A 19671-nucleotide genomic window follows, 5' to 3' on the forward strand; every position below is an offset into this window, starting at 1 on the left:
GCTTCCGCCGCCCGCGATTGTGCGCGCGCCTCTTGTTTTGCTTGCTTCGAGAGGAGGCCCCCAGCGCCAATTTATGAACCGCCCTGCGCGAGCGCACTCTGCTCTCTGGCTCGAAGGATCTTTTCGGGGTGGGCGAACGGGTCATTCGTGCATCGAACTTGGGGGCTGCGCTTGTGCGGCTGTCCGCGCGTGTTTGTCACGTGTCGCCCCATCGAGACGTGAATTATGCCCCATTGTTTGCGAGCCTTGTGTGTAGCCCTCTCTGACCTTACTGCACGCCCGTCGTTTTCACTTGCTGAGAGCATTGCTGGAAGCAAGCTGCGTGTGAGCAAGACCGTTGGAGCGGCGCGCCTTGGTCTTTTTCTTGTAGCGCAGATTTTTGGTGCACTGAAATGGTTGCAATTGTTGGAAAGCTCAGAAAAGAAGACTCCTCCCCTGTATCCTCTCTTTTTATCTTTTTATTTTTATTTAGGGGGGGGGGGGGGGGGTCTCATGACCACGACGTCACGAGAATCGGTAGACGCCATTTGTTGGATGGCCCCCTTTGAGCAACATCTCCCGCTTGATTCATGAGTTGTATCCGACTTCACGGTGCCTCGAAACAATCGCTGAGGAGAGCTTCTTCGTGATTCTCAAGGCTTTGCGGGTGATATTCTGACGAATACTGCGGTGAGGCGAAACCTGATTGTGAAGGAAGCTTGAGGAAGGAAGGAAGCACTTCCGTATACTAGAGCGCAAACGTGTGCGAGTTCATTCGAACTTCCAAAACGGCGCTGCATCATACTTACTCTTTCGTATACAAAGTGTTCGCGAACAAAACCTGTACCGCTGTACAGCATCAGAGTTTCATAACTGTTTGAAGTCCTCCTCAGTTGTCCTTCGGTCATATTCTTATCTTCTCGCTGCAGTAGACAAAAACATCAACACGTGCAGCGGTGCGGAACGATGGTGAGGTTCTCAGAGGGCGAGAGAAGCTGTAGAAATGCAGCTGCTCGAGCCACCCTCCAACACTTGACACGCTGAGGTTTACCCTCGACGAAACACTAAATTCGTTCTATAACGACGTCAGCACTGCCTTAAAGCACCAATGCTTCCTGCGTCTACCGTCTTGGCAGGGCGACGCTTTCAGAGGTTAAGGACTGGTCGCAACCCCTTTAATGCAGGAAGTGCGGTGTAGGGGCCCAATTTACGCGACGGTACCTTCGTGTCACCCTATGCCGAGCACAAAGGACAAGGAACTTCGTCAGGGTAAAAAAAAAGAGGGGTGGGGGGGCTGTGTATGTAAGTCCTTCGGCCAATCGGGTCTACTATGAGGGACCGTCCCTGCAGCTACCTGGCCACAGGGATCGCAGTTCTTCTTTCGTTCGGCCGCACGCAGGATCGCGGCTCGGGGGACGCGCCGTGGCGAGCTGGTTATAAAGACCCCGACCGAGGCTGCAATTACGCCAGGGACGGTCGCTTATCGCGATGACCCGGCCGGACTTGTATGGAGAGGTCAGAGTGAACAGTAGCCGCTAGCGCGGCGGCGTTCCTCTGCGGCCTGCTGCAGTGGTGGTGTCTGGCCACGCAACCTCTAATTAGCATCGCTCCCTATCTGCATGCTGGCCGAACCCTCCTCCCTCGGCCGTAATCACACTGCTCCTCTTTTCGACTCGCCGCCTGGCCTGCACGGCTCACCTTTGTTTATTTCCTCAATATCCGAAATTCATATGCGGACGAGCCCGCTTGAAGAATGGCCGCCCGCAGGTACGCCCGATTAAACTCCGTAGAACGGCCCTTTGCAGGTTTTTTTTTTTTTTCAGGCTCGTAGTGTGAGAGATCAGAATGTCCATTGATTATCTGTATTACACGTTACACACTCGCGTGACGTCTGAAAAACGTATGTGCGCGCCTCGAGATAAATAACGCGCCTTTTCGGTCGCGGTTGGCTTGCGGCTGATATCGGCTTTCATTTGCTGGCTAAACCGTCTTTATTTATTTGCGAGCTGATTTATTAGTGAGGCAGGATGTAATAGAATAGCAGCTTAAGGTGAATCACTATGCTGGAGGTAGGCCGGGATTTTTTTTTTTTACTGCAATAGCAGTGCTACAAGCTGCCGTCCACAACCACCACCATACAGCCCCCCCCTAGCTAGGTGGCTGCCAACCCACCCACGGCCACCCCCTACTCACCTCCGGCCACCATCACCGTGAAAAAAAATTCGGTCGCCTCCGTGAAGACTCGGCTTATAGAACGAAAGCTCAGTAGAGTAAGAACCTCAAAGCAATCATGGAAGGTTCAATTCAACTGCTTTCTCAGAAATGTCGGGTTGGATGTCTGGTCTTTCCGTAATTTTCTTTCTCTCTTTGTGCGGCGCCAGTTCCCTCACTCATTACGACCGTGAAATGCGCACTCCTACCATTTCCCGGGCATTACTATGTGTCTAGATATACACATAGTAAGACGCACACAGATGGTATAGTGAGTGGCCGTCGGCGTGCTGAGATGCGTCCGATGTCATGGACTCGTGCTGGGATGATTTGCTTGGACCTTTTGCTGAAAGCAAGCTTTCTGGTAAGAGCTGTGAAAGCATTTCAGTTACTGACACGCTTTTCAGCGTCTCCTGCGAACAATGGTATCCTTAACATCGCACCACACCAAAATTTACCTAACACCACAGCTCGCACAGCGTTAATTGGAGAGACATATGGGAGAGGCCTTTTCGCTGCAGAGGGCGTGGTCAGGCTGATCATGACGATGACGAGCTCGCACTGTGGTGTTTCATTCACTGAAGACCGTACGAAGAGCATAAAATATTACTTTTGGTCCACAGTTGAGGACCGAGACTGTTCTTACTTTCGCATTCAACTTTGGAAGTCTGAAGAAATCATTCGCTCAGACAATAAAGAGAAGCTAACATAATTAATAAAGCAAGCGTTCTTCGCACTTTTTCTTGCGGAAGTAATTGTTAGTTGCATACTCACTTCCTATCCGTTCATCTCGCTTGCATATACTGTGTACCGCTATTTGAAGGTGATCGGGTTAACCTGGTCTGATTAAACTGCTGTAAGGCGGTTAATTTTCGCAAGATGTCTTCAACGAATACATGAGCTTAGCTAGCCGAATTATTCTTCTGTCCTGAACTGTCATTTTTGTCGCATACTAAACGACCATTGTTCCAGGAAAAAAACCGTTGGTTCATTTCAGCCTGAGTAAACGTGATGATAACCCACAAATCGCGCTAGACTGTACACCTGTACATTCATATCGAAGACTGCGTGAGTTTTTCTTTTTTTTGGGAGGGGGGGGGGGGGGGGGGATTGGCGCCATTGGTGCCGCCAAAACGACGAGGACGGCTCTCTCTCTCGCGCTGGCCGCCTCGGCATCACACAAGCGCGACCACCACAACGGCGCGGGGTCCTTCCCCTCTCGCCACGCGGCACGGGCCGCATTGAGATTACGAGCTGGAAATAGCTGGGGCGCCGGTAAACAAAGAGACCACCACCACTCCGCTGTGCACGCGCGAACACTGTCCAGGCGCTGCTCCCCCCCTTCTTTCTAGAAGAAGCACTTCGCCGTACAGCCGAGCCGCTCGTTCTCGATGCGCACACTCTCGGGATGTGCGCCCGCGGAGCGTTCGACAGCGTGCTTCCGCGGACGTTGTCCAAGGAGGCTCGCGGCGCTATCCTTCTTCTCCCGGCAACGGCGAGCGTGGGCTTTCTCGTTGGGAGACTGCGCCGCCACCGCTCCTGCTGCTTGTTATACAGCCGCGCGGGTACTGGCTCTCTTCCGGCTTTGTTCCGCCCGCGCGCATACCGTTGTTTCCCTTGGACGCGCTTCTCCCCGTACACGCCAAAACTCAAGAGCGGGGAGCGACGCATTATGCATGGGCTCTTCTCTCTCTCGGCTGTGCGCGCGTATCTACCCCGGCTGAGGATGCATTGTTTGGGCGTTGGTATACTTGAGGGACTTCGCTGGATTTGTTATCTCAGCTGCAGATAATGTGGAGCGTATCCGCGTGCAAGTAAGGCTTATCGAACCGGATTTTCGCCTCCAACCAGAGGCAGGCCTCGCGAGAGCGAAAATCTTTAAAAGGTGCTTGCCTGCCGCGCCTTTATCTCTGCGACGCAAATGCTATCGACAGACACACTGCTCTCTATAGTGCTTTTATACTTATCGCCGAAAACATGACTGATATAACATGGTACGTCGAAAAGATGGGCGACGTGGGAGGAGCTGGTTGTTTCGAGAGGCAGAGTACTATCGCGCACTTGTGGAGAAAGATAAGGATCTTGCTGTATCCTCAGCTGGGATGAGTAGATCTGCGTTTTGTTTTAATTGTTGTCGTTGTCGTTCTTTTCTTTATTAGTATACTTCAAGTTCACGTGTTGTTTATGACAACTGTGCTGCTTGGTGCGGGCTCAGATGTCTGTGACATGTCTGTGTGATGTCTTAGTGACAGTGAAAATATGGTAGGAGACCATTGTACATATATACTGGCAATGCTCCCGAGAAACTACGATATAAATAAAGTAGAGTTTATCGACACATGTAAAATTAGCACTGATAGGCGATCAAGAAAGGAGCGGGATATCTAAATGTCGGTTTGTTAAGATAACATTCAAGAGCAGGCTGGATGATTTCGTTGTCTCACAGTAAATAAGTCAGGCTTTAAAGAAGAGTGTACAACGATAAGGACTTTTCTTGGAGCGATTTGCCCACTACTAAACGAGGAACAACAAGCGACGAACAAACAAGTTTGAAATTCCGCGAAATCTTTTTTTCCTTCCCTCCGAGTGTATCTCAACTCCAGATAAATAAGATCCACAGATAAGGAAGCACATCATTTTCTTATCCAAACATCCATATACATTCCTTCTAAGTGGCCAGGCAAGTAACCGGAATCGGTGGAAGAGACGTTTCGAGCAAAACAACGCACACAAACCACTCCGCGTTGCCGCTGCCTTCGCTTCGGAAGTCCCGCTGGTGGGGCCCGTTCTCGGCGAGCACACAGTTTAAGCCGAACAAGCGCCATTAATGAAAGGCAATGAGTGTGGGTCGTCGCGGCAAAACGGTACACGCGTCCGCACGCCCTGCGAGAGACCCCGGGTGAACCGTTGAAGGAGAAGAAATCAGAAAACCAAGCAGCTGAAGAAGATGCGAGGGGGCATGGAGCGCATACACGCACGCACACATTTTCGCATCGCCAGTTCTGTCACGTACGGCATTAGGCGACCCGCGTGACCCTCTCGCGGTCCAGTCGTGACGAGACACCCCGCGCCTGGGAGCCGCGCTGGTCCGCTCCTCGCGGCGTGTCGGTGCGATCGCATGCATCCCCCACGGCGCCGTACCAAATTGGGCGCCTTACCGTGCGCCCGCTCGCGCGAACTCTACGGGCGCTCTTCTTCTCTGTACGCAAATCCGCTCCGGGAGTGGTCACGCCGCGTCGTTCCAAGTAGAGACGAAAAGAAGCAGAAGAAAAGAAGGAGCGGGTGTTGGCAGGGGGCTGTATGGCGGCGGCGGCGCGACCCGGAGCTCCCTCTTCTTTGGCGCGTGTAACAAAGGACGCCGCGACTTGCGGCAGCTCGGGGGTCGCCCTCCTATAATCGCCAATGAGCGTAAGACAGCGCACGTTGTCGGAACGCCTTTAGGAAGTTCGCGCGCGCGCGGGACAAATGAAACTAACCTGTCGCCCTCTTCGCGCCCTCCTGGCCAAGCCGGACTGGTCACCCCGCAGGGAGAGATGCCCCGAAACAAGCACGAGCATAAAGCGTTTGTGATGTTGCTTCTAATCTCTCATGTTTTATTTGCGTGTTCCCACTTGGTCGATCCTTTTAAAAGACGTCTCTTTCTTTCTCTCTTCTTGGCGCTCTGTCGCTTTTTTTTTTCTTTTCTTCTTCTTTGGCGGGTCGTGCTGTCAGGAGGACTGTCGGTGGGCAGTTAGGAGCCAGGAAGTTATGATCGCGTACTGGAGGCTTCGTGCCCGCGGGACATTCGGATTAGGGATGCTATTTCTCAACCAGATGGAACAGCGAATCGATCACTGTGAACTGACGCGAAGGTCGCTGGCGGTTTCGGCGGTGAGAAAAAAAATAAAAATAAAGAAACAGTTCTGAAGCGCTGAAACGCGTTTAGAGTATACTTCCGCATGCCTGAGACCATTGTAGTTATTATAACTTTTGAGCGAAGGTAATACAGGTACATTTGATGACCTTAATTTAAGCGAGCTTATTTAACTGTGTTCTGCTGGATGTGTGATAGACAACTTCAGCGAGTTGCAGTGACTCGTAATTAAAATTATGATTAATGAGATTGAAAAGGTCCTCAACCTTCCAGACAACGGAAAGCGGTGAAAGCGCTCCTGACTTTCTTAAAAGACTCGGGGTTGCATTCCCGCCTATAATCTTTTAGTTTTCAGTGCGCGCCCTATGTCCCTGTGACATGGTGGTCGCTGGACACTTAGAAAACTCATTTCCTTGCCGCTCTTTTTCCTTTTTTCCCCTTTGTTCCCCTCCCCAAGTGTAGGGTAGCCAACTGGGCATCGCCTGGTTAACCTCCCTGCCTTTCCGTCCTTTTCTCTCTCTCTCTCTCTCTCTCTACTAAAAAAAAATGTAGGCTGCTTCGATAACGACTTGCTTAAAACTAGCTCCGCGCTTCTCTTTTCTTAGTGGTTTAATCAGTACCGGTTTATCGCGCAATACACTTTGAATAGAGTCCGTTTGCAAAGTAGCGCGAGATTATACAAAGAAAGTAAAGGCCGATTGAGACTGTGCTTGTTGCAGTGCAGCTCAGAAATCTTAAGTTCGCGAGGACCAGAATGTGGCTGGTATCGAAACGTGAGCCCTTATTTGTTAACTATTTATTTTACGCTGGGCACTTAAATTAAGATAAACGATGTTTATCGTTCTTCTTAAAGGTGCACTGAAGAGGATTCTGAACTCGTCTTTCTGAATTCTGAACTCGATCTACACGTTCCTAGCATTCTTAGAAACTGCAACTTATTGCCCTGTATGGCCGATTTCCCTAATTAAATCGAATTAACGTCCGGCTCCCGCCCTTTTTTTTAATTCTGCCTCGTACGATGGGCGGAGTCGACCAACGTGTGAAGTTCCTTACAGCCAGCTCCGTGGAGGCTTTGCTTTCGCTTTATTTTGTTGTTTAGCTTTCCATGAATAAATAGTATCATTCGCAGATAATATAGCCGCAAAATAAGCCCGCAGAAATAAAAATACGCGCGGTCTATTTGCTACTACGGACTACTACGTATTACTCCGCCGAGGGCAGAGCGGCAAGCCGCCACGGGACTGGGTGAAAGGCACTCCACGCATTGGTCGACTCCGCCCACCGTACGAGGCAGAATTCAAAAAAAAGGGCGGGAGCCGGACGTCAATTCGATTTAATTAGGGAAATTGGCCGCACAGGGCAATAAGTCGCAGTTTCTAAGAATGCTGGGAACGTGTAGATCGAGTTCCCGCGGCAAAAAGACAAGTTCAGATTCCTCTTCAGTGCACCTTTAAGAGCCCGACAGCCCCGGCACTGATCGATCTAGTTCCACTCTACTGGATTTTGCGCAAACACCTCATGCGTTTATCTTATCACCATCAAATGCTACTCGTGTTGGACATCTTTCCATCAAATGTGACTAGTTAAGCCATCGTTCATTTTATATGGACGCTAAAGATGTGTTTATTGCCGAGAAAACTGGATTTAGAATTTTCCCCGCTACTTGATTCCATCTCCTGACGTCACGAAGAAAAAGACTCCGTAATCACTGCTGGAATTGAATGGTTGTTTAGGCTAGCCTCAGAGATGTGCGAACGACAACCTACTCGCAGCAGTGTGCTTGCGAAAACGGGCGGTGATGGCGGCACCTGTCTTCCATTTGTTGACCGTTTCTATAGCTTATAGAAGCCCCGTATTTAGTGAAAGTAGGTTTTTTGTTGTTGTTGTTGATGCCATTAGAGCGCAATAATCTGTCGATGCAGGCCAACTTCAGCTTGTACTCACAATAATTTAAGCGCGTAATGCTCGAATTGGACATATGAGGAACGCTTCCTTCCAACTTCCAAGACGCCTGCACAGCGTATGTTCGGTCGCTGGCTTTATGCGATGTACCATGAACGGGCTTCCTTTTCACAAATACGTTGACGTTCTCCTTTCTCTCAGCGTATACGAATCACGCTTCGACCCACGTTTCCGCTCCGGATAACGAGAGACACTCGGGGTATTTCTTTGATTTGCTTTGCTTTTCGAACTAAGGAAGTCCAGGCGCCTTTGTTGTCGGCCGGAAGGCGCCCAGCCGCGGGGTGTCTGTTTACCAGGCTCGAACGTAGCGCCGTTGCGGCTATCTGAGAGTTTCCGGTCTTCGCTATCGCGAGCTGAAGGATGGTTCTTGCGAGTGTGTATGAGATCCTAACCACGAGCTTCAATGGCGCAGTTGTCGACATTTCAGGTTTATGCGGCGAGTGAACTCGGCGTGCGGGGATATTAGCGCCGGAATGTGACGTTTTGTACTTCATTGGTGCTGGCACTAAACTATTCTAGGAATTAAGGTTTGGTTTATGGGGTTTAACGTCTTGAGAGTACAGTGTGCGTCTGTGCTGCTTTTGCGTACTCTGTTGAAGCCTTGTTGTGAATTTCTTAGTTGTGGCCTTAGACCACGCGTCGAACATTGTAAACGTGTTCCTTCCTGGCGTTTTGTGTGCAGTTCATCTGTATGGCGTTCATCCGTTGTGTTGAATACAGTCTTGCTGGGCCATTGTTTGACTGAAGTGCCCTTCTTATAGAGTCAAACGGCCACCGCTTGTCTGGAGCCTTTCAGGAACTGACATTTTGCCTGTGGAATCGTTCGCGTGAAATTGAAGAGGGGCGCAAGAGAAAAAAAAATAGAGAAGAGCTGTTATGAAGAAATTCACACAAAAGTTATCAGCGCCCGCGCGTGCCAAAAGAATGCAGTGCTTCTCCTACGCTGGGCGCGTAGCCAGAGGGTCGTTTTCTTCAACAAAGGTGCAAATTGAAGCGGGCAGGAGTTGAGTTGACTAAACGCATTTAGTTCACTTAATTTCAGCCGCAGTTGTCTATTGGTTACATCAAAGAAGGTAGTGCGTGAAGTACACCGCATCCTCAAAACGAATCGAGATTGAATATAATTGAGGCGCGGGTCTTTAGTTGTGGTAACTTGAAAGAAAGGAAAAGACAATGCACGATTAAACAAACTGCGTCGAAAAAAAAGAAACGCAATTTTCCGGGAACCAGTTCAGCTCCTTTCTTACATTCCAGAAAGGTACAGCGGTTGTCTTGATGACCTGCACAGAAAATGCTGCTTGCTGTGAGGTCGTGGCGGTTAAACGTCTTGAGACTGTTCCTGAGGAGCCCGTAACTGTTGTCCTCGTCCACTGTATATGCCAAGGGACCCTAAAACGAACATTGTTCAAAAAGTCCCGGTCACTTTCCCGGGTTCCAGTCTGGTAAGGTGACTGCGACAATAGAGTACCACCCACTGAGCGGCATCCTCTTTGAAAACTGCGCAGGTCGTTACTGAGTTGCCCAAGGCGGCGGCGGCGGCGGCGGCCTTTGCTTCCTTTGTTCAGAATTTTCAGCCGCACGCCGCAGGTTTTTTTTTTTTTTTCTCGCACTTGCGGGAACATGTGGATGTGCTTTCCAGCAGCTTGTGGGTCTTTTCTGTCCTTCCGTTTTCCCCCTGTCGGCGTCGGGAGTCAAAGGGATGAGAAGAGACTTGAGGGGCAACGCCCCCGTCTCCCGGGTTGACTCGGGGGGGAGTGGGACTGCTTCCTTGCGTGGCATGATGGCTCCTATTTTCTTTTGTCGACGGGGGTACGCGTCATCGGCTACATACTGTGCATTTCCGGCGGTCCGCGCGCCCTCTCCCGACAGTAGCTTGAAGTCGTTGCCTCTGCCTTGTTTCCTGGTTCGAATCGTCTCCGTACTCAAGGCCGAAAGATCGTGATTTGTTCCTCGCTGCGGTGAAGCGTTTGCCCTGAACGGGGTGCTTGACTCGAAGGCTCCTCCCATCTCTCCTTTACAATGTACAGTGGGTGTTGCCCTTTTCGCGCGGTTCTGTGCAGAAGAGTTTCACGACTCGAGGATCATAGAAACGCTTTGCAATGCCTCCCTCGCTGGGCAACGATGCCGCCTCTGCTCGCGTCTTCGTTCCTGCCTGTGTGTGTGGAATCTGCACGCACGTCGAGGGATTTCGAAGCTTTGGTCTCAGCCTTTACGTCCATCACATGGCGAGTACGGCAGCATCTCATAATCTCTTCTCTTCCCTCGGTCGTGCCGCCGGCGCTGGTCACGCGAGCTGCTCGACAGAATGTCTGTAAATGCGTCATATAATTACGGTCACAACGTCCTGTGGACGCTCTTACTTTTGTGTGTAATGCTGGAACGCTTTGTAGCCTCGCATCTCCAGCGTTCTGGCACATTGTGTTCTTCATTAATGCAGAGCTCGCAAGATCGAAAATTTCGTATGAATGGATGACTGGGTGAAAAGAACATGCTTGATTTTTTTTTTTTTTTTGCGCTGTCTTATTGAGCTGTTATCATGGAACTTTCTCTTCCTGACCAGCATTGCGTGTCTTTGTTTGGCGTGTGTTTTGATTGATTGATTGATTGATTGCCCTTTTTGTAGGCGGAACACTCAAGTTTACTGTATGGGCGAAGAAAAAGCAGTGTCACTCTGAACTTAGTCTACACGTTCAGAGCAGAGTATGATGTATTGATCAAGATTTCGTTTAGATCTTTGCACAAACTAATTCGGGCATTGTACACATTATTACACTTAAACCAAGTAATAAACTGCACTCGAATGGCGAGTGAGTGCTTTCAACTGAGCTGCAGGTGTGGTACCACCGCTGTCGCGCTTTTCCCTGGTTAGAGAGGAGGATTCAGACACACGAAATAAGGCCAACGACAAATTTAATGCGGAACTGCGTGGACGACCCCGCTGGCCCGGACGTCTTGAGGCGCCCTCCGTACGCGGCTACGATTAGAGTGCCTCGATCCAGCGTTGATCCAGCTTCGGTGATCAGGTGCTTGAAGATGATGATCATGGAGCGTGACAGGCGCAGATGATGAGGTTTGACCGAGGGCTACCCGAGCCCTCCTCTCTAGGAAGCGCAGGACTCGTAGCCGATCCCGCTCAGCGGATGGTCGTCTCGGGAGGCCTACCGCGGTGATGTGACTGTGTTAGGGGGTGGCGGGGAGTAAGGCTCGGAATTATGCAGCCCTTTAAAAAGGCGCGGCTTGTAATCTCTAGCCACGTTTACATGAATGCGGTAGACGTCGACTCCAGCCTACTTGCTGAGGGGAAATGCAAGAACGTCGAGTGCGAGTCACGCCTTTCCTTCTCAAAACCCGCCCTTTCCCTGAAAGAGTGGTCTGGAGTCGACTTCTGCCTCATTGATATCTGTGGTTTCTGGTTTCCCGCCGTTGTGCAGCATTCCTCGTCAGCTCGGGTTGCCTTTGGTCCATTTTTTTTTATGTTGTCTGGCTGCTCCGCCTCCCCGCCAACGGGCGCCGAAGTGGTTGTCGTCAGGGCGTCGTCCGTCGCGAGTTCTTCATGGACCCCCGCTTTCGGACAAAGGAGTAGTCAGTTCGGGGAATTGCAGAGATCCATCACCAAGCAATTGAGAACTTGCCGTTCTGGCCGTGAGCAACCGTCACGCTGTCAAATCTTTTTCAAAACGCCGGTGCTTAGTGAACGTCTCCCACACTGACGCGCAGTGTGTACTTTGCCTATGGCGCAGGCCGACTCCTAAAGAAAAGTTTCATTAAACGGCTTGGCATGAACGGTACGTTCGAAGAACTTATGTGCGCGCAAGGGTTGTACTCTAACAAATTCTTGTTTCTTTTCACTGTGCCCTTCTCGATAGCTTTTACTTTGACGTTGAAATTCTCGCTATTCTGTGGCTTAGCTTTGTTGGCTAGTCGTCTAAACTCTATTCAGTATCTTCCGCTACAGTGTTCACGAAGATTTCGTTGAGCGTTGAAACCGGCCAGGGGAGGGAGGGGAGGAGCGCACGTGGCCATGTCTGCCCACTTCCGCCAGTGTCGGCCGCCAGGGTCCTGACCGCGTATCGCTGCCAAGAGGGAAAGCAAGCCGCAAAGCACCGCGACGGGCTGACACTCCCATATAAGTCGCATCCTCACGCACACACACTAAAATGCAATGCGAAGCGAGCATCAGCAGCGGCTGGCAAGCGATAAGTAAAGAAACCGCCGCCTTGATGCCTGCCGTCTCTGCTTTTGTGTTGTTATTTCTTCGTCACTATCGCTGCTGCTGGTGTACACTATACACGCGGCGAGTGCGGCTCTTTCTCCCGTGTCTCACGTTTCTCGGTCGTCTCCGTTCTTCTTTGTGGCCTGCAGACGCAGCTGGAGCAGGAGGGCCTGGCCAACCAGCATCAGCAGGAGGAGCTGCGGCGACAGCAAGAGCAACTGCTCGAGCAGCAGCAGAAGTTGCACGATTTGCAAGTGAGTGTCTTTCTCTCGCCCTCTCCACCCCCGCAAACACACCACCCCCTCTTACGTCTTCTTCCCTGGGATCATTTGCATTCCCCCCGTCGGCGTTGTGTTTGCGCGCGTACAACACAGAACAGGGCCGCCGCCAAGTGGCGCGTATCGAAGTCGGCGAAATGGAATCGACGCGCCGCGGTTACTCCTCTGTGTCGTCGCGGTCGAAACCCGAGGTTCGGCCGGTCGGTGCCATGGAGGGGGTTGGAGAGGGAAGGGAGAAGAAGGGGAGTGGGGGGGTGCAGGAGGTTCGGTCGGTTGGTCTGTTAGTGAAGCCCTTGTCGGCGGGGTTTTTCGCGCGGCTAGCCGGGTCTCTTATTTGTCCGCGTGCGTTCTCCCGCGTGACAAATGGTTCCTCGCCTTCCCTAATGGCAGAATTATGCCCCGCCAGCGGAGGCGCTAATTTCGAGGCCGCCATCCTTCATCTTCGGCCCAGTTGTTCCTCTCCCCGTTCTTTGCGGCGGTGGCAGCAGTTGTGCCGACGCGGTAGTAGTCCCCGGTGTTCTGCCTACCGCTGCCAGCCGACACCGCACGCCTATTGATTCGATACGCCGCCGCTGGCCGCATGCCTGCTTCCCGGACTGCTCTTCCGTCACGCGAACGCACGCACGGTCGCTGCCGCGTCTGAGGTTACACACTTCCCGCGCGTACTCGTCTGCGCGTACACGCTTGCCACGTGGTGGAGTTGTGCATTCCGCGGCCCTAGTCTGCAGAACCTGAGTAGGCTGCTGGCTTAGGGGCTGCTTGTTCGGGTCTGTAGCGCGTTCTACACTGACGAAGCCGTTGCCTCTCGGGATCCGTTAACTCGAGCTCGTTAACGAGGGTTCTCCTATCGGCGAACATTTGGGCAATGGTGGCTGTCGTCTAAGTGCCCTTCGCGTGTATATAGGCGTTGTTGTGTTTCTACCCCCCCCCCCCCCCCCCCCTTTAACTCCCTTTGTGTTATTTATTCACAAAGGAAAATTGGGTCACTGACCAAGTCAAGAAATGAAAAATGACGGTTCTCTTTGTGTGTTCCCGTCACACCTGTGTCCACTTCGGACCACGTGGGCCCGATCAAGCCGCTACCGTGAACAATCGCCAAGGTCGACAACCTCGCGACGACCATGGGAAGTGAGAAGCTTGGAATGCCCCTCCGAGCCTCAGCGGATTAGTGTGGCAGGGATGTCAAAGGCCATTGTCAGCCAAAACCCCAGCGAAATTCCTTGAACGGAGTGCAGCGGCGACGAAGGCAGGCGAGGCCCAGGAGCTATTGTCCGAGCAACCACCGTGAATGCGGAGGCGACCTGGCGGCGCCGTCACGCTGGCGGATAATTGAAGAATTCTGTGTCCCCGACTCGCGTTCTGGGCAATCGGCGGGGAGGCAAGTTCATTCCCCTGCTGAAAGACTTCAGGAGATTCCTTTCCCCGCGGGGCTGGATGAGTCAGCAATCTTCCCCTCTCTTCGACCCAGCTGCGACAGAGTGGACAAGCTCGCACCTGCCCAGCCGTGGGCGGTAACAAGGAGGTCCCCTTCGGTCCATCCGATTGGACAGTGCTCGTCGACCATTTTTCCCCAGCCAGGGATCTGGGGAAACCGGACGATATTTAACTCGGCCGTGAGTGTGGCCGAGAGAAGCCTGCTAGCTCCAGTCGACTACGGTTGACGAAGACGTTGCCCTTCCACTGAGAGCCATTCTCAGTCCCGCTCTATGTAAATAATGTAAAAATGTAAATACAGTTTCCCTTCACTTCCCCTACTCCCTGTCTCCGGCCCACGTTTCCTTCCTCCTTCGGCACTGCGGCGGTGCTCCTGGACCCGATGCCTGGTGGGACACGCTTCTAGCATCGACAAATATATCAACTGGTTGGCAGCGGCGGGATCTTCCACGCTTGGTCCTGGCTTCAGCAGTGGTGAGCGCTTGACTTTCTTTAAGAATCTGCCAGGCTTGATAACTCTGGAAATTTATCACTACCTGTAGATTGTTTTTCTGCACGTGCTCGCTTAAGCATTTCACGTAGCAGCTTATTTTTGAAAGTCCTCGTTCGGGAGTTGCCATGGATTTGAGCAAGCTAAAGAAGCCAGAGTTGATGTTGCTGTGTGAAAAGCTGGGTATTGAGGCCAGGAAGAGTCACAGAAAGCCGCAGCTGATTGAGGCTATTGAGGAATGGGGTGCTAAGGAGCAGGGTGACAAAATTTGGGAGACCTGGGAACTCATTCAGGAGGGAATCAGGAACGCTAAGGAGGAGGCCGACAGGGTTGAAAGGGAACGCAAGGAGAAGGCCGTTAGGGTTGAAAAAGAACGCCTTTGCCGCAAGGAAGCCGCTAAGAAGGAGGCTGACAGGATTGAAAAAGAACGCCTTTACCGCAAGGAAGCCGCTAAGGAGGAGGCTGACAGGATAGAAAAAGAACGTCTTCGTCTCAAGGAAGCCGATGAAAAGCAACTTGCTTTAATGCGTTTGGAGTTGCAAACTTTACTGGCGAAGCGCGCCGAGAGGAATTCGACATTAAATCAGGAGGTTCCGGCGCGAAGTGAAATTAAAATCATGAATGAAAACTGCGTGTCTTTGCCCATTGCCCGCGTCGCAAATGAGAGCCCGCTCGGGGTGCGTCTGACCGAGGCAGCCATCTCCCAAAACCTGCCTAAGCAGCATCCCTCCATTTTCAATAATCGCTCGGATATGCTGCCCAAAGAAAAGGGCCTTAGTTTTGGAGATAACGCTGCGCAGGTCCTTACCATTTCGAAGGCTCGTGAATTCGCAGCGCCAGCAGAGCACGTTGTTGAACAGGGCAAACCTGAACCTGTAAGCCCGAAGCCTGTAAATTCTCGCGGTGATGAGCCAGAGCAAGCTCTAGTAAAGACTGACGATGAGACGAACGCCGGCGACTTAACCCGTGACGGCTCCGCGCTACCTAATGACGAGCCAGCCCAGGACTTACTCACTTCTAGCACAGGGGTAAAGAGTACCGACAGTAGTACAGGCTATAGTGAGTCTTTCGAAGCAGGCGCAAGTGATGAGCTGGGGCTAGGTGAGGAACTGATTACGAATCTAGTGTTGCCTCACTCAGATGGCTTTCTCGAACTCCTTCGTGTGGACAGGGAAACGTTCACCGCTGAGCAAGAGAAAGACCAATCTCTACGCAACTTGAGTCCCCAAAGTGACATAGGTGTGTCACGGAAGAACATACCTTTCCAGCTCCGTTCTGGCCTGCTGTACCGCCAGTATAAGGATAGGAAAGGTATCGAACACGACCAACTTACTGCCCGCGTCGCGAACGAGAGCCCGCTCGAGCTGCGTCTGACCAAGGCAGCCGTCTCCCAAAACCTGCCTATGCAGTATCCCTCGATTTTATCAAATCGCTTGGATATGCTGCCCAAAGAAAAAGGCCTTTGTTTTGGAGATAATGCTGCGCAGGTCCTTACCAGTTCGAAGGCTCCAGAATTCGCAGAGCCAGCAGAGCACGCGGGTGAAGAGGGCAAACGTGGCCCTGTAAGTCTTATAAACTCTAACGGTAGTGAGCCAGAGCAGGCTGGATCACAAACTGACAATGAGGCGAACGCCGACGACTTAACCTGTGACGGTTCCGCGATGGCTAGTGACGCGCCCCGCAAACCAACAGCGAGGGTTTCCACAGAGCGGCGGCGTATAGAGGTGGCCAAACGGGGAATGTTAATGAAGGGGAAAGTGCGCCTCATGTTGACTGCTGCACAGAAAACCGGACAACCGGTTACCCGCCCCAATTTGGCACCTCAGCGCTCAAGAGTTCGCACGCGCCGCTTGAAGGGAACACAAGCTAAGGGGACGCGACGCGCGAACCCGATCCGAGAGAGACGGATACGCTGGCACGGCATTCGCACTCGTCCGTTCCCTTCTCGCGTTCTGCTTTCTGAGCGTCAGCCAAACTTCAGAACCACGAGACTTGGACGAGGAACAGTTAAGGGTCCTAAGCTGAAATTCCTAGCCTTGTGTCCTGTTGCACCTGCTAGAGCAGCTATCGGACCTCGGCCGCGCAGGGGGCGGCTGAAGAATAGGAAGCAGTAAATTCCTCTGATCGCAACGCCGTTTGCAGACGGATTCGAGGAATAATCCCGTCTTTTGTTTCTTTTTGTTCATTTAACTCCTGTACAGAAATGCAAGCTAGAATTCCTAGCATTATTCAATGTCTCATCTGCTAAAGCAGCTGTCGGACCGCGGCCGCGCAAGGGGCGGATATGACGCATAATCTCATATTGAGTTTAATGCTTGTTTTTTGTCTTTTGTTCTTTACACTCTCCTATGCGAAATGAGAGCGAAATTTCGGAGCTTGGCATTGCGGGACTCAGTTCACATGCGTTGCCGAAAGGTGCGAGTAATGGCAACGCTGATGGCCTCAGCCGAAGCTTTCCCGTGTAATGCCCTCTCCTGACTCCACGGACGTTAATCCGCTATGCAAATTTGTATTTTGTTTTTTTTTTTTTTGCTTTAGCGGGAATCATTTTTGTCTGTTTTGTATGTGTGTTCAGCAGCTCCACCTTCCCTTTGTGCTCTCACGGGCGGTGGCTTTCTGTGACATACACCGTGCTACGGCACCCCCCAAAATTTTAGGAAATTTTCCTCCCTTTTGGCTAAACAAGCTCTGTGTATTCTGGTTTGGTCAAACATGTCAACTTTCGAAGGAGGACGTAAATTTCACGCTACAACTCATTTTCTCTAAAGAGATTTTGTTGACCGAAAACAGCTTGGCAGTTCTTGAAGTCGGTTTGGCGCTTTCTGCTTGTTGGGCTGTGTACCTTGCTGGTTGAGACCGTTACAGTTGTCAACGAAGCAAGAAGAACCTTTGGGCCCAGCTGTGACCAAAAGCCGAACGGACACAACTCCAGGTCTCTGCGCGCAGCAGCGTTGGCTGCAACCACTACGAGACCTCTTCGGGCGGCGGACGTGCTGTTGTGTTTCTACCCCCCCCCCCCCCCCCCCCCCCCTTTAACTCCCTTTGTGTTATTTATTCACAAAGGAAAATTGGGTCACTGACCAAGTCAAGAAATGAAAAATGACGGTTCTCTTTGTGTGTTCCCGTCACACCTGTGTCCACTTCGGACCACGTGGGCCCGATCAAGCCGCTACCGTGAACAATCGCCAAGGTCGACAACCTTGCGACGACCATGGGAAGTGAGAAGCTTGGAATGCCCCTCCGAGCCTCAGCGGATTAGTGTGGCAGGGATGTCAAAGGCCATTGTCAGCCAAAACCCCAGCGAAATTCCTTGAACGGAGTGCAGCGGCGACGAAGGCAGGCGAGGCCCAGGAGCTATTGTCCGAGCAACCACCGTGAATGCGGAGGCGACCTGGCGGCGCCGTCACGCTGGCGGATAATTGAAGAATTCTGTGTCCCCGACTCGCGTTCTGGGCAATCGGCGGGGAGGCAAGTTCATTCCCCTGCTGAAAGACTTCAGGAGATTCCTTTCCCCGCGGGGCTGGATGAGTCAGCAATCTTCCCCTCTCTTCGACCCAGCTGCGACAGAGTGGACAAGCTCGCACCTGCCCAGCCGTGGGCGGTAACAAGGAGGTCCCCTTCGGTCCATCCGATTGGACAGTGCTCGTCGACCATTTTTCCCCAGCCAGGGATCTGGGGAAACCGGACGATATTTAACTCGGCCGTGAGTGTGGCCGAGAGAAGCCTGCTAGCTCCAGTCGACTACGGTTGACGAAGACGTTGCCCTTCCACTGAGAGCCATTCTCAGTCCCGCTCTATGTAAATAATGTAAAAATGTAAATACAGTTTCCCTTCACTTCCCCTACTCCCTGTCTCCGGCCCACGTTTCCTTCCTCCTTCGGCACTGCGGCGGTGCTCCTGGACCCGATGCCTGGTGGGACACGCTTCTAGCATCGACAAATATATCAGCGTGTCTGCTAAGTGGAATGTTAGAGCACTAGCTGAATTTTGGGAGACAGCTCGAATGCAGTGTAGGCGTCGCTGTGGTTAGGTTAGTTTGGGTGAAACGAAAAATATATGGGCCTTATACCGACAACGTCATTTCCTTGCCTTCAACTAAGAGCAAATAGGGTAATTCGTCTGGGTGGTCTTACCCTGTATTTGTGATTGCGGAGTTGGATCTAAGATTGCTCTCGCTAGAAATAAATTTGAAAGTAAGAACATCTATTTTAAACTAAAGTTAATCTCGAAGTTAATGCAACAGGAACACGATAGCATGACTGTGCCGTTTTTTATGTCTGTCTTTGCTTTTTTTTGCGGGCAATACATGTGCAGCGTGAAAAGGAAATTGTTCTTGAAAAGTGACACTGCTGTTATTATGGAATTGCTATCTTGTCGGAGCAGTCTTAAAAGACCGCAGGGAAAGGTTTGAATCTTTAGTAAATCTCAATAACTGAACTTTTGGGCATTTGGTGCTTTATTTTTTTTTCTTCGCGAAGTAGTAGCAGCCTTGAAATTTGCTGTCGAACTAAGAGAAACAAAAGAGCCGAAAATGCTCTACAACGAAACCGGGTACAGTCGAACCTCGTTATAACGAAACGTTTTATAACGCAATAATGGGTGTAACGAAGCAATGACGATTCCCCTTGGAAGCTCGGTCAACACGGGCTATAACGAAGCTGCGGCTATAACGAAGTAATCGCTGGGCCCCTTCAACGTCATTATGCCAAGGTTCATCTGTATATAATTGGCAACTTTCTCGTTCAGTACAATACAGTGAATCGTATCATATCGCTTGTGTGATAGACAACGATGCAACTTTTTCACGTTTTGGAACAGATGAGTGCGGTGCGGTCCATTATCGCGAGACCCCCCTCGTGGGCCGAACGTGATATCAGTGGCGCACATTCCCCCATACCCCACCGAAGCGTTCCTCCTCCGTCGCAAGGGCCCTTCATCACGTGTGGCGCGCGTGCTCCATTCAGGCGCGGCTCAGCGGTCAGTACATGGCCGCGGCTTCAGTGTCCAAAGGATTTCTGCTGATGCCCATGCTGGAGGCCGCACTGCCCCGGGTGCCAGCGAGGCCCGTCTCGTCGCCCACGGCCGCGCACACTCCGCCCACGGTAATGAAGGGAACGTACATCGCGCGGCACACGCGGTTTTCCAAGCACGGCACGTTCTTCTTCTTCTCAACGCACGCGCTGTTGTGGTTTGCTGTGGCATGCGCTGGAACCTTTCCTTGCTTGCTGTGTGGCATGGCGCCCGTTATCTG

At 51.7% G+C, this 19671-nt stretch overlaps 1 protein-coding gene across 8 annotated transcripts in view; it reads left to right on the forward strand.

Annotated features, from left to right (window-relative positions):
- The window catches only part of LOC149371922 (uncharacterized), a 636308-nt gene that overhangs the window by 589698 nt on the left and 26939 nt on the right, over nucleotides 1-19671 (forward strand). For 7 of the 8 annotated variants that reach the window (XM_089566243.1, XM_089566242.1, XM_089566246.1 and 4 more), the window contains 2 exons: nucleotides 12368-12472; nucleotides 19385-19522. In XM_089566243.1, the coding sequence (XP_089422369.1) occupies nucleotides 12368-12472; nucleotides 19385-19522 (243 nt within the window). The remainder of the gene's footprint in view (nucleotides 1-12367; nucleotides 12473-19384; nucleotides 19523-19671) is intronic. The other variant, XM_089566250.1, reaches the window with a different exon arrangement.

This window comes from Amblyomma mixtum, chromosome 1 (assembly GCF_055824585.1).
Source record: "Amblyomma mixtum isolate Tamu chromosome 1, ASM5582458v1, whole genome shotgun sequence".
Taxonomy (NCBI): domain Eukaryota; kingdom Metazoa; phylum Arthropoda; class Arachnida; order Ixodida; family Ixodidae; genus Amblyomma; species Amblyomma mixtum.